The sequence below is a fragment of the Onychomys torridus genome, chromosome 8 (genome assembly GCF_903995425.1).
Source record: "Onychomys torridus chromosome 8, mOncTor1.1, whole genome shotgun sequence".
In the NCBI taxonomy this organism is placed as follows: Eukaryota; Metazoa; Chordata; class Mammalia; order Rodentia; family Cricetidae; genus Onychomys; species Onychomys torridus.
Window position 1 is genome coordinate 88,561,746 of NC_050450.1, and position 13,013 is coordinate 88,574,758.

At 52.2% G+C, this 13,013-nt stretch overlaps 2 protein-coding genes across 3 annotated transcripts in view; one reads left to right on the forward strand and one right to left on the reverse strand.

Annotated features, from left to right (window-relative positions):
• The first annotated feature begins 634 nt into the window (after window positions 1–634).
• LOC118588334 (2',3'-cyclic nucleotide 3' phosphodiesterase) lies at window positions 635–7,050 on the forward strand. Of its 2 annotated transcripts, none has more exons than XM_036194590.1 (4): window positions 635–737; window positions 1,906–2,572; window positions 4,495–4,634; window positions 5,608–7,050. In XM_036194590.1, the coding sequence occupies exons 1-4, from the start codon at window positions 735–737 to the stop codon at window positions 6,055–6,057; spliced, it is 1,260 nt and encodes a 419-aa protein (XP_036050483.1). In that variant the 5' UTR covers window positions 635–734; the 3' UTR covers window positions 6,058–7,050. The 2 variants fall into 2 exon arrangements, with proteins under 2 accessions (XP_036050483.1, XP_036050485.1); XM_036194592.1 differs by lacking the exon at window positions 635–737 and adding an exon at window positions 1,509–1,666.
• Window positions 7,051–8,025: 975 nt separating this feature from the next.
• The window catches only part of Dnajc7 (DnaJ heat shock protein family (Hsp40) member C7), a 37,575-nt gene continuing 32,587 nt past the window's right edge, over window positions 8,026–13,013 (reverse strand). The window contains exons 10-14 of the mRNA XM_036194589.1: window positions 10,177–10,250; window positions 9,716–9,862; window positions 9,391–9,543; window positions 8,767–8,829; window positions 8,026–8,333 (exon numbers count right to left, since the gene is read on the reverse strand). Of these exons, the coding sequence (XP_036050482.1) occupies window positions 8,296–8,333; window positions 8,767–8,829; window positions 9,391–9,543; window positions 9,716–9,862; window positions 10,177–10,250 (475 nt within the window). The 3' untranslated portion in view covers window positions 8,026–8,295. The remainder of the gene's footprint in view (window positions 8,334–8,766; window positions 8,830–9,390; window positions 9,544–9,715; window positions 9,863–10,176; window positions 10,251–13,013) is intronic.

Below are 13,013 nucleotides of genomic sequence, written 5' to 3' on the forward strand. Positions count from 1 at the left end.
CACCTCAGCCAGTAGCAGAACTACAGACACCAAAAAAGCAAGGTCAGTTCATTTAGGGGCTTTTCCAGAGCTATGGACTTTGATGGATTGGGTCTTTGTTTTTGTTTGGACAGGTGGTGCTGCCTAGCTGCCTGGTTTCATGGCCTGAATGGTACTTCCATCATGGTTTCAGTTGTGTTAAGGTCTAGGGGCCTGTTACAAAATTCTAAGAGATCTGACTTTGCCACATGCAAATGGCAATACCTCACTCATTTCCTCCTAACCTGCCTGGGGACTCGGGAGAGGCAATTGCTTCCTGTTTTAAGAGTTACATTTTTCTCCTCGAGAAGTGGCCCACATCTTTAATCCTGGCACTCAGGAGGCAGAGCCAGGCGGATCTCTGTGAGTACCAGGCCAGCCTGGGCTACAGAGTGAGTGCCAGGGCTACATAGTGAGTCCCTGTGTCAGAGAAAAAAAAAAGTTAATCTTCAACTTCGGCCATAGAGAGGCCAGGTGTGCCTTTGCGCTCAACCCAGGCTCAGACCGCTGCTTCACAGCACCCTGGTTTCGATTTCCCGGGAGCGCGTGCGCAGAGGCCCGGCCTGATCCCGCCCCGTCCGCGCGCCCCGCCCCCGGGCTATGAAAAGCGCCCCGCGTGTGGTCCTGACACCCCAAGACGCCCGTGTCCCTCGCGCAGGCGGGCGGTCCCGGAGACAGTGCCCGCAAAGGCGGTGACGGCGGTGCGCCCACTCATCATGGTGAGCGCAGCGCACGCGTGGAGGCCGGGCGGGAGAGAGACTAACAGAACGCGAGAGTCTTGGGAATGCTTGGGCAGAAGTGGCTTGCAAATGGGGGCGCCAGGTTCTGGAGTTGAAGTCCAACCTCTGGGCCCTCCAAGGCAGCTCAAGGGCAAGGGGAGCGGGGAAGGTTTTTGTTTTTGTTTTGGGGTGTGTGTGTGTGTCTCAAAACCGCTGGAGAAGGAAATCCCGTAGCCTGAAAGATGAAGTTGATGCTTCCTGGGGACACCAGCTGGCAAGTGGTGGGTCTGGGCCCGGGGCAGCACCAGAGCTTAGGGGTGTTTTGGAGCTCGCGCTAGGAGTGGGTTCCCAACCACCGCTCCTGCCCAAGGCCATAAAGAAGCCAGAAGCCGGCTAAATTCTCTGCGTGCACACCAAAGGCGGAAGCCAGTGTGGGTGACAGTTGCCATTACTTGTTGCTTTTGTTAGAGAGGTACTGCTAACACGCAGCAAAGTAGGGGGCAGAAATCCCTGAATACAGGTGCCCTGTGCCGCCTAGTCCTACAGACCATGGAGGGGGGAATGAGAGGGCAGAGGAGGAGGCGGCTCTGAATGAGGCCCTTTGTCCAATGCTCTCCTGCCCTGCCCCCCACCAGCCCTCTGTGGGACCATTGTCCCCCCACACCCAGACAAGAGAGTATTATCTGTTGATGCCATTGTTAGGTGGAGGGAGGCGGTCTTTGGGTCACCCTCCTCTGCACACCCAGAGAGCCAGGGCAGCTGTGGCTTTGCCCATACATAGCGCCTCAGGCCTACAAATAGGACGTCCTTAAGAGGTGCCAAGAATATATAAGTTGGGGCTGACAGGGAGCAACAGGCACTCACTTCCCTTGCATGCACCGCCACTGAAGGGCAGCAGAGAGTGATCCTCGGAGCCAGGAGAATAAGAGGTTAGGTGGTGTCACCGAGGCTCCCTCTACCCACCACAGCCCTGCTGTTGAAGATTCTGAAGGACCTACTGGGAGAAAAAAAGTCACCACTCCCTGCTGAGGAGAGCACCCGTCACCCAAGGGTGCTTTAAGTTAGACCTGGGGATTCCTGAGCTAGCAGCCGGTCCTCCGCTGGGAGAAGTAGGCCAAAGACTAGGGTTTGGTGCTCGTGGACTGACATCTCTTCCCTCCTTGCACAGAACACAAGCTTTTCCCGAAAGAGCCACACCTTCCTGCCCAAGATCTTCAAAAAAATGTCATCCTCTGGAGCCAAGGACAAGCCCGAGCTGCAGTTTCCCTTCCTCCAGGATGAGGACACGGTGGCCACGCTGCATGAGTGCAAGACGCTGTTCATCCTGCGTGGCCTGCCAGGCAGCGGCAAGTCCACGCTGGCTCGGCACATCGTGGATAAATACCACAATGGCACCAAGATGGTATCTGCCGACGCTTACAAGATCAACCCTGGCTCTCGAGCAGACTTCTCCGAGGAGTACAAGAGGCTGGACGAGGACCTGGCCGCCTACTGCCGCCGGGACATCAGGGTTCTGGTGCTTGATGACACCAACCACGAGCGGGAGCGGCTGGATCAGCTCTTTGAAATGGCCGATCAGTACCAGTACCAGGTGGTGCTGGTGGAGCCCAAGACAACATGGCGACTGGACTGTGCCCAGCTCAAGGAGAAGAACCAGTGGCAGCTGTCAGCCGAGGACCTGAAGAAGCTGAAGCCCGGCTTGGAGAAGGACTTCCTGCCACTCTACTTTGGCTGGTTCCTGACCAAAAAGAGTTCTGAGACCCTCCGCAAAGCTGGCCAGGTCTTTCTGGAAGAGCTGGGAAATCACAAGGCTTTCAAGAAGGAGCTTCGACACTGTAGGTGGCTCTGGGGAGGGAGCAGGACAGCTAAATCCTTGTTTGCCTGTGTCAGAGAGCCCGCCTGGCCAGGCATCCAAGGGTGGGGTTGGAGGGGTGGAGGATACAGGCGCGGCTTCCAGGCACAGCCAAAGGCTAGGCTTTAGTGATAGAAGCAGGCGGTACTATGGCAGGGTACCCATAGCACCTCCCTCCGCCACAGCACCATTCTCCCAGCCTGGATGTAGACCACCATCCGAGTCCTGGAGGTGGGAAAACTAAGTGATTCTCAGCAGAGGCAATGTCGCTATGTGCTGTAACCTTAGAGGGAGACCCTGGCCCAAGGCTGTCAAACTCATTTTTAGCAGCAGAAAACATTTTTTTTTTTTTTTTTCCCAAGCAAAAGATAAAATGCCTCAGCTACAAAAAGTAGTAAGATCAAGCCTGTGGTGACTTCCCTGGGGATGGTTCTCGGGCCTTCGGCTCCCCGTGGCGCTGCCATGGCATTCCCAGGGCTAGAGAACTCAGCTTCATGCCTTCCAGAACATTCTACACAAGGGACATGCTCGGAGAGGCTATGAGTTGCTACCTGTACCTAGGTAGGATCCAGCAGCGTTCCCTCCTGGCAAGGGCTGTTGGCTGGAGTAAGGAGGGAAGGCTCCTCAAGGGTCCTATTCCCGCAGTGCCCCACAGGCTGTCATCCCCTAGCCCATCTATGCCTTCGGAGTCTTTGTTTTTTGAGACAGAGTCTCACTATGTAGTCTCCCCTGCCTTCCCTTTACCATGCCTGGTCTCTTTAAACTCTCTTTAGTCTCTCGATTCTAGCTGGTCTACAAACTTGAAACAACTTCATTCTGTTGTTAAATCACTCAGAGGCCAGCAGGTCCTCTATGCCCGTGTGAGTTCTCAGAAAACTTGTTTCCGGGCTCCTGAGGCTCCTTCTACAAGGAAGATGCTGGCGAGGAGCCAGCCCACTTCCTGTACAGAGTGAGGGGCAACCCCTAGAGCCAGGGCGTCTGGCCAGAGCTGGTGGTCCTGGCTTGGGCATGGTTGCTGCCTGATACTGGCTTTGACCACAAACAGCAGAGTGCGCTTCTGCTCCGGGTGTGGCAGGAGACATCAGAGATTCATAAGGCACACTCGGAATAGAAGATCGCTGGGATGGTTAGCCTTTGGGGACAAATAGGGAGGAACCAGACTGAATACAGCCACAAAGCTTGGAGTCTGGAGGATCGGCTTTGACATTCTCGTCCTCAGCCCCTTGTCCCACCGTTAGGACCCTTCCTGTTCCAGGCTCTCGGTATGCTCTCCCCCAAGCATGCCGGCAGGGCGCTGGAAGCATACCCCTGGGTGAAATGGTTGCTGTAATTTCAGGCCCTGAGGAACGGGGGTGGGGTGGGGTGGGGTGGGTGTATGGCACCTGGAACTGTGGCAGTGTTTGCAGTGGACTGGCAACAGCCAACCACGCATCTGTCCCACGTGGCTAGTAAGTGGCAAGATGTGTTCCATTTCCCCCTGTACCACCTTCTCATCCTGCTTTCCCTTTGCAGGTATGACGCCGCTGCCGGCCTTTGGCTAGAATTGCCTAGCCCTATTACATATGACTTAGAACTCAAAGATGTAAAGATCTATATGCCGTGAAACCAGCATGGTTAGAGTTTAAATTGTTCCCTGCCCAGCATTGAACCTATGCATGCCCCCTCCTGGGCCCCCTCATCTACTATCCCAAATGCTAGGGACTCAACCCAGGGCCATGTGCACACCAGGTCAGCACTCTGCCAACTCAGCTGCATCTCCAGCTGGCAAATGAGCGAAGCTCAGCGGGCTTCCTGAGAACATCTCAATGGGAGCCGTTTCCCCCTCAGGGCCTGTAGTTTCTGCGGTAGGTGTTGGTAGGCCCAGCTCACAGCCTCACTGCCATGACTGGATGTTCTCTTCTGCAGTTATTTCTGGGGATGAACCCAAGGAGAAGCTTGAGCTGGTCAGCTACTTTGGGAAGAGACCCCCAGGTGTTCTGCACTGTACAACCAAATTCTGTGACTACGGGAAGGCCACTGGGGCAGAAGAATATGCCCAGCAGGATGTGAGTTCTCCCCAGGGAAATCCTGGTGAAGGAGGGGAGGGTGAGCGGGTTCAAGTATCTTCTGGAGCTGCGGCGTGGGGCAGAGATATCACACAGTGGCTGGAGAAGCGTGGCCTCCTGTCTGTGGCTTAGTCTCTGCTCTTGTGTCACCCTCTTAGGGACTTACTGGTCCATCTGCCCCCAGAACCTGCTCAAGAGCCTTTTCCCTCAGGTAGACTCACGGAGAATACCAGGCAGCATCAGGCACCTTCTCTGGCCTCTTGGACCCATGTTAAGTCCCGGAGTCCCAAACGCTAAGATTCCTGGGTTCTGCTGAGGCCTGGTCTTGCTCCAGAGGGAAGGAGTGAGTGGCTCAGGATAGTGAAACACCCTGAGCGGACAGCACACAGCCCATAGCCAGATGCAGCCATCCTTCCCTCCAGGCACGTTGCTCAGTTCCTAACTCCTTCACCATTGCCTTCCCAGCCACCATTAATGCTTCTATACTGGCTGAGCCTCTCCCTAGGACCCAGGTGTTCTCAAAGCCTCGTCCAGTGGAGTGGCTGAATATAGACCCTTGCTCCCTTCTGTGGTCCAGTTAGCAATGCTAACCAAGCCCCTGTCACACGCCATCAGGTATGGCCAGAGGTATAAGCAGGTGTAAACTGCAGTGCATTGAGTGAGTGGAGTGAGCCGTGAATACCAGTAGTAGCTGATCCAGGCTCTTCACCACCACTCTGTTAATCCTGTTTCCTCGGAGGTAGGCTCTAGGGTTACCCCTCTCTCACGAGCGAATAACCAAGGTCTAGAGAGGCTAGCAGCACAGTTAGCGCCTTGGGCCTGGTAAGTGGGATGTGTGTCTGTCTGGTGCCTGAGAGCCTTTCCCCAACATTAGCTTGAGTGGCTTATGTCTATTTGATCTGCCTTTTAAAAAGACCCCTGCACAGGCGCACTCACCGTCTCCTCTGGGGGTGGCCCTCCCTTCTCTCCCCAGGTGGTGAAGAGATCTTACAGCAAGGCCTTCAAACTGTCCATCTCAGCCCTTTTTGTGACACCCAAGACGGCCGGGGCTCAGGTGGTGTTGAATGAACAGCAGCTGCTGTTGTGGCCGAGTGACGTGGACAAGCCATCTTCCTCTGAAAGCCTGCCCCCAGGGAGCCGAGCTCACATCACCCTTGGCTGTGCTGCCGATGTGCAGCCTGTGCAGACAGGCCTTGACCTCTTAGAGATTTTGCAGCAGGAGAAGGGGGGCAGCCGAGGTGAGGAGGTGGGTGAGCTCCCCCGGGGCAAGCTCTTTTCCCTGGGCAAAGGGCGCTGGATGCTGAGCTTGACTAAGAAGATGGAGGTCAAGGCCATCTTCACGGGGTACTATGGGAAGGGCAAACCTGTGCCCGTACATGGCAGCCGGAAGGGGGGTGCCATGCAGATTTGCACCATCATCTGAGGGTTCACGCCACTCTACCCCTTCTGCTCTTTAGAAGGCAGAGGGGTGGACAGGGCAACATGCCTTCCATTTGATTTTTGTGATTTTTTTTTTTACTCAAAGCTAACTTACCTGTAACTTTTTAAGAGTCTGTAAAGTAACTGCCAGTCCCTTCCTGCCCTTAACACTCGAGCCCTCAACACAGGCAGACGGGTAGAGGAAGACACCATTCAGGAACCTGGACCAGTGGTGATAAAAGGCTGGGCTATTGGGCCTGGAGACACATCTGCCCCATGTCCAGGAGCTGGTTAACCCTCTCCTGACCCCTGCCTGATGCCCATCCAGAGCTGGGCACACCTCAGAGCTGCACACATCATGCTAAGGACAGTGCTACTGCCACAGGAAAACAGTGGTAGCTTTGAGAGCAGTCCCTGGGTACCAGTCTTTTTTAATCACTATAGTGCCTGAGAAGGCCTGGGCTATTTACTAGTGTGTAAAGGGGTTTACCTCCCACCTTTGGTCATTCCTAAGTCCCTGCCACCTCCTTCACACTGTGACTAGGTGAAGAGTGTGATCACTAGGGGAGAAAGGAATTGCCAGAAGCCACATCTCCGACCTTCCACTGGCCATCCACCCTTCACAGCAGCATGCCACTGCTGTGTGGACGGGTACTGAGGTCAGACAGACATGGCCTGAGAAGCTCTAGCTTTGCTTTCTGCCCAGCCCATCCTGCCTCCACGGTGCCTCTGGGCCTCCTCTAAAGGAGGGTGGTGGGTACCAAGAGCCAATGGAGGGGGCCCTGAGCTGGCCAGAGTGTGCCCCATCTCCTGCTCTGGGGAAGTTGAACAAGATCGTGTGTGTGGTTCCTGGAACATCTCACTCTGCCTTTGCTCAGTTAACAGGACCGTGCTAATCGGGTTGTCACCCAAGAGTCTGGGATTTATGTTCCTACCCTGGTTTTGCCCACCTCAGCAACTTCTAAGACTGGTACTGAAATAAATCATGTTAACCCCAGCTGTGTGGCCTTCTATGTCCAGCTCAGTATGCCCTGGGGGCCAGGGCTGGGTACATTAAGACTAGCTTTGTCCCACAGCTTGGGGCCATCGGTCCTGTCTCCCTTCTGCTGCCTGGGCACAGCTGTGATGAGGCTGGGCAGCTGAACAGTGTTGGCTTTCATGAAGCAGAAAGGAGAGGCTGGCTTCAGACTCATGCAGAAGGTGGGGGTTGGCTGGGAGCCAGGAACTTGGAGCACAAAGCCTTTATCTGACAGCTAAAGCGACCACATGCAGGTGTCCTTGGCCCAAAGATCTCTCAGCAAGGCCTAGAGTTTCCAGCATGGGCTTTGCAGGGTCTTTGGGGAAGGCCACCTTAAGTTAGTGTTCTTCAAACATAAGAGAGGACCTGCAACAGCTCCCCCAGGCTCACAGGGCCCCGGCCTGACCATCCTGCCACTCTGGTTCAAGGACTCTCTCCATGGCTGTCTGTACTGTCAGCACCTGCAGGCTAGCCTCAAAGCCTCACATGTCTGCCCAGAACAGTAACCTGACTGGGCAGTGTGACAGGCTACAGGTCCCTTCTCCACTCTGCCTCATGTTATGCAGGAAGTGAGACCAGTCATGTATTCGCAGAGAGTGCAGTTTCCAATAACACAAGCCTTTAGAGCCAGCAAATGGCCTGAGCTCTGGAGTTGCCTAGCAAACTTTAAAAGAGCCTGGAGGTCAGGAGCAGAATTTTGTTTTCATGTCCACGTCCCTCAAGCCTACAGTGACAGTAAGAACAACATGAGCACGACAGTGTGGTAGCTCACATTGTAATCCCAGCACTGGGAAGAGCAGAGGCAGGAGGAAGCTTTCCCTCCAGGGCAGCCTCAGACCATCTAAACCAAACAAAAGCAGAGCGCGCACACATGCACATGCACACCAGGCACCTGTGCTCGTGGATGAACTTCAGGTACAGAGAAGCTACCAAAGCTAAGGACCAAAAAAATGGTCAAAACATTTTATTTTCTTTTTTAATAAAGTTAAACAATACAACAAAAATTCACAAGCTGCCTCCCTGTCTACCCCTGGCTTCCCTCCCCTCCCCAGTCCTCAGCGCTGGCTCCCTTTTCTTCACCCACTCATACAGACACAGGGCACCCAACTGAGAAAACGAAACTGCTCTAAGTACACGGGGACATGATGGAGGAGGTGAACCGTCCACATTCATGGTTAAACTGAGCAAGTCTGCATTTTCTGGGTTCTGAGTAGTTGCCCTTCATTAGCCAAACTGAAAGAAGAAATTCCCTGGGCCAGATGCTGAAAGGGAAAAGAAAGGCTTGTTAGTTGCTCCATGGATTTCCTTAGGAAAACCATAGTTAACAGAAGTCTTCAAGGGCAGCTTAATCCAAACACAGAGACTCTAAGGGTACCAAATAGTCTGAGCCATAAGTGCAAGGGCCAGCATGCAAGGTACACCCTACCACTGGGCTGGAGGTGCATTTTGTGTGTAGCTTCTGAACACCTTTGCTCCAGTGGACAAGGCTGGATGCTTCTCTGACCCTGCCAAGTGCACTGAGAAGGATTCTAAGCAAGGTAAGCCTAGGAGCTTCCTCAGCCACACTAGAGTGCACACATGTTCTGTTGACCAAGGATCCAGCTGTCTCCACTCAGACTTCCCAGGAGCTGCCTGAGTGAGGGGTCAGTGTTGGCTTATCACCTGGTAGCTCTCAAGGGCAGCCGGGATACCCACCTTCAAAGCTGAAGCCCCCAGGGCCACCGAAGAATGCCTTGAAGATGTTGTTTGCATCAAAATCTGGTGAGAAGCATGGAAGGGACCAAAAAGGGGGAAAATTAGAAGGGACCGAGGAATCAGACGCAGTAGAATTCTGAGCATCACTTCCATCGTTTCAGCCTAGATGTTAGCACACCTCTCCCCCACCCCCTTCAAAGCTTTCCCTCTGAAAGCTTGCTCTGCCTCAGCCTGCTCCGCCTCCTGTCTCCTTACTTAGAAATGTCATTTGCACTACGCTGCCTTCCCCCCAACGCTGGGGCTGTTTCTGAGACGGCTCAACTCTGTCACTCGAGTGACAGCAAGCTCAAGGCAGCAGACCTGCAGACCCTGACTCCTGGAACCAGCACTGGGCTCCTTTCTTCCACAGCAGTCCGATGGCTCCTGTCCTAGCTCATCTTGCTTTTCACAGCCTGCTGTCTCACATCACTGGCTGACCACTTACAGACTCCACCTATGGAGGGTCCCAGCTCAGCCGCCCAGAGGGCAGAAGCCTTGGTACCACCACAGGGCCTTTTCTGGTGCTTTAGGAAAAAAGATGTTTTACAGGGACTATCTTCATTCCAGGAGCCCAAACCAACTCACCGCCCATGTTCATGCCCTCCTCATCCAGGTCCTGTCCACTGTCATAACGAGTCTTTTTCTTGGGATCAGAGAGGATGGTAAAGGCCTCTCCCACTTCCTTGAACTTCTTCTCCTCCTCCTTCTGAACCTCGGCACTGGCCCCACTGTGCCGATCTAGAGGATTCAGTGAAACCAGGGTCACAGGGAAACAGTCTGTTTATGTCCCAGTTTGGAATGGGAGGATAGGGAGCTCAGCACCCCTTTCTTCCCACTGAAGAGCAAGTCTCTTAGGTGCCCATGCACCTGCCCTGTGGTTCTTCTTGCTGTACCCTTCTGCAGAGCTCACCTGGATGGTGCATCAAGGCCCGTTTCCGGTAAGCTTTCTTGATCTCGTCCTCAGAGGCATTCTTGTCAACTCCCAGGATCTTGTAGTAATCTTTCCTCTTGCTCTTCTTCAGTTCCAGCTGTGCATTCTTGAGGAGCTGTTTGTGTTCTGGGGGAGACAGGTGGCATCAACAGACAGATCCAACTACTTCCCTTGCTGGGTCCCAGCCCAGCTGCCCAGTGGATAGAAGCCTTGGTAACCACAAAAGGGTCTTTTTTGGTGCTTTCTTCTGAAGACAGAGGAAGTGAAAATGAAAGGGAGGAGCTAGAACCAGAACACAGGTGCCTAAGCCAGGAACCCTGTTGACCACTGCCAGGCTAGTGATCAAATAAGCTCCTAAGTATGACATCAAATCATCCCACATTTTAAATAGGACCTACGAGACCAAGCTCCCCGAGTCTGATGGCCCTTTGCTCTCATACCTTTTGTTTTCTCCGTCTGATACACCTTTTCATAGTCCCGTACAGCTTCTTCATACTGCTCTGTGTCCATGTAACTGAGAAGGAAGTACAGGGTAATAGAGTACTCAGACACAAAAAGCAATGGCCTGTGGGACCTTCTAGGGAGAAGGCATGGCTCATGCAAGAGATACACACTTTCCAGAGGATGATTCATCCAACAGTAGAAGCCCTTATCTAAAAAAGGAATTAACTTTCAGTTCCTCAAGGCAAAGAAGCCTCATGGCATTGTGTACCCAGCCAGCAGTCCTCTGCTAGAAGCGGGCAGTGGCTAGGGGAGAAAGCTCTTGGTGACACAGCACTGCCCACCTGCTGGGCCGCCTAGGAAAGGTCATGTGAGGGCACCTACTTGACTACCTTGGACTGAAACACAAGAGAAAAACTGCTGTGAAAGAGCTTTGAAATCTTCAGTGCCACCAACATGCAGGGCCAGCTCCTCCCCAGGCTACAAGTGGGGTTAGTTGAGCCACTAGGAGGATCAAGGTCAGGGTGGAAGCTGCTGCTGAATGCTTCCACCAAGCTCAATCAATCTCAGAGGCAGAGGTGAGACAGAAGAAGGGATTCTCAACACAGTCTTGCTTCCATTTCAGTAGCACAAGAGCAGAGGGATCCCTAGGCCAAAATGGGAGGACTGAAGGGAAAGGCAGAGTATCAGGACTTTGAAAGTGTTTCCCACAGAACTAAGTGGTCGTCTTTTTATAAAAATAATTTATTTTTATCTTATGTGCATTGGTGTTTTGCCTGCATGTATGTCTGTGTGAGGGTGTCAGATCTTGGAGTTACAGACAGTTGTGAGCTGCCATCTAGGTGCTGGGAATTGAACCTGGGTCCTCTGGAAGAGCAACCAGTACTCTTAACTACTGAGCCACCTCTCCAGTCCCACAAGTTCTTATGACCAGATGGCACTAAGTCTGTCTTCCCCATCTATCAGACACAACATCTGCTACACACCTGAGAGACAGTTGATACTTCCATCAATCATACCAGCCTATCTTTACACATATCAGCTTTGGAGGCCAGGGCAAGGAGACTGATACCAGTGTGGCTGGCCAAAAAGAGGTTTGACATCTTAGGCACCTCTGAAACATATTCATCTATGACTTTAAAAAACAAAACGGGCTGGAGAGATGGCTCAGAGGTTAAGAGCACCGACTTGCTCTTCCAGAGGTCCTGAGTTCAATTCCTAGCAACCACATGGTGGCTCACAACCATCTGTAATGAGATCTGGCGCTCTCTTCTGTATACAAAATAAATAAATAAACAAACCTTAAAACAAAAACAACAAACAATGAAACAAAACAAACAAACACCCACAATGTCCTACAGACAGAGGGGTAGTAGGAATATAGAGAAACAATTCACAGGGCAAAGTGTCAGATAACCTGAAGTAAAATAATTTTATATTCATTGCCAGGTGGTGGTACATGCCTTTAATCCCAGCACTCAGGAGGCAGAGGCAGGCAGAACTTTGACCTCGAGGCCAGCCTGGGCTACAGAGTGAGTTCCAGGACAGCCAGGGCTACACAGAGAAACCCTGTCTCAAAAAACAAACAAACAAACAAAAAACAACAAAATCTGACTCATTAGAAACTCTGACATGATCTCTAGGCCTGTGTGCATAACGTATTAAACAAGTACCAGCTGGGAGGTGGTGGCACATGCCTGTAATCCCAGCACTCAGGAGGCAGAGGCAGGTGGATCTCTGTGAGTTCGAGGCCAGCCTGGTCTACAGAGCTAGTCCAGGACAAGCTCCAAAACTACAGAGAAACCCTGTCTCAAAAAAACAAAAACAACTACCTTGACATTGACTTGCATTCTTTTGTAATATTTTTGAGACAAGGTCTTCTTTTGTAGCCTGAGCTGGATTGGAACTTACTATGTAGCCCAAGCTGGCCCTGAACTGGCTATCCTCCAATCTTAGCCTGTGAAGTGCTGGGATTACAGGTGTGAGTTGCCCATCAGGATGTACACAGTGTTCTGTCTGCATGTGTCCCTGCAGGCCAGAAGAGGGCACCAGGTCTCATTGCAGATGGTTGTGAGCCACTGTGTGGTTGCTGGGAATTGAACTCAGGACCTCTGGAAGAGCAAGTCGGTGCTCTTAACCGCTGAGCCATCTCTCCAGCCCCTATTTTGCACGTTTTAAAAAAATCAAAAATACCCTTCCAAGTGTCTCAAATGTTGAAGAAAAGGCAGAAAATGAGGCTTTCAGAGGAAGAGGAATTGCTCTGGCTTGTGGCAAGCAAGGCGGCAAACATTTGCCACCTGCCCAACGGTAAGGCTGAGCTGAGCCCAACCATACAATGGTCAGGCCTCCAGGAAGGCTAGCGCTAACTGCTGACATGTTTTAGCAGCCCACCTGCTTTAGAGGACTGTTACTACATTCTCAGCCAACTATGTCAAAGTGTCCACCACCCCCCAACTCAGGTGGAGTTTCAAAGGCAAAAAGCCACTCAAGAGCAGTTCTATCCTTAACACAGAACAAGGACTTGTCAGATAAAGCAATTTTTGATTTTTGCTGACTGTAAGCACACATACACACAAACAAAATCATCTTCTACTCCACTGTCTCCTAGCAAATTAAGAATGCACTACTCTTCATGTATCCCTTTCCCATGGTGCACAGCATCAGGTGAGTAGATACTACAGGACACTACTCTATTTGCTATTAGAGAAAACTGAAAAGAAAACCACCTCTAGAACATACTGTGTTGCTTAAAGTCTTTAGTTGGGCCAAAGGTTTTTTGTTGTTGCTGCTGTTTTATTCATTTTTTGAGACACAGTCTCATGTAGCCCAGGCTGGC

Coding starts and splice junctions, on each gene's coding strand:
- LOC118588334 (XM_036194590.1), top strand. Junction 2,573..4,494: donor CAAGAAGGAGCTTCGACACT/GTAGGTGGCTCT, acceptor TCTCTTCTGCAG/TTATTTCTGGGGATGAACCC. Junction 4,635..5,607: donor AAGAATATGCCCAGCAGGAT/GTGAGTTCTCCC, acceptor TTCTCTCCCCAG/GTGGTGAAGAGATCTTACAG.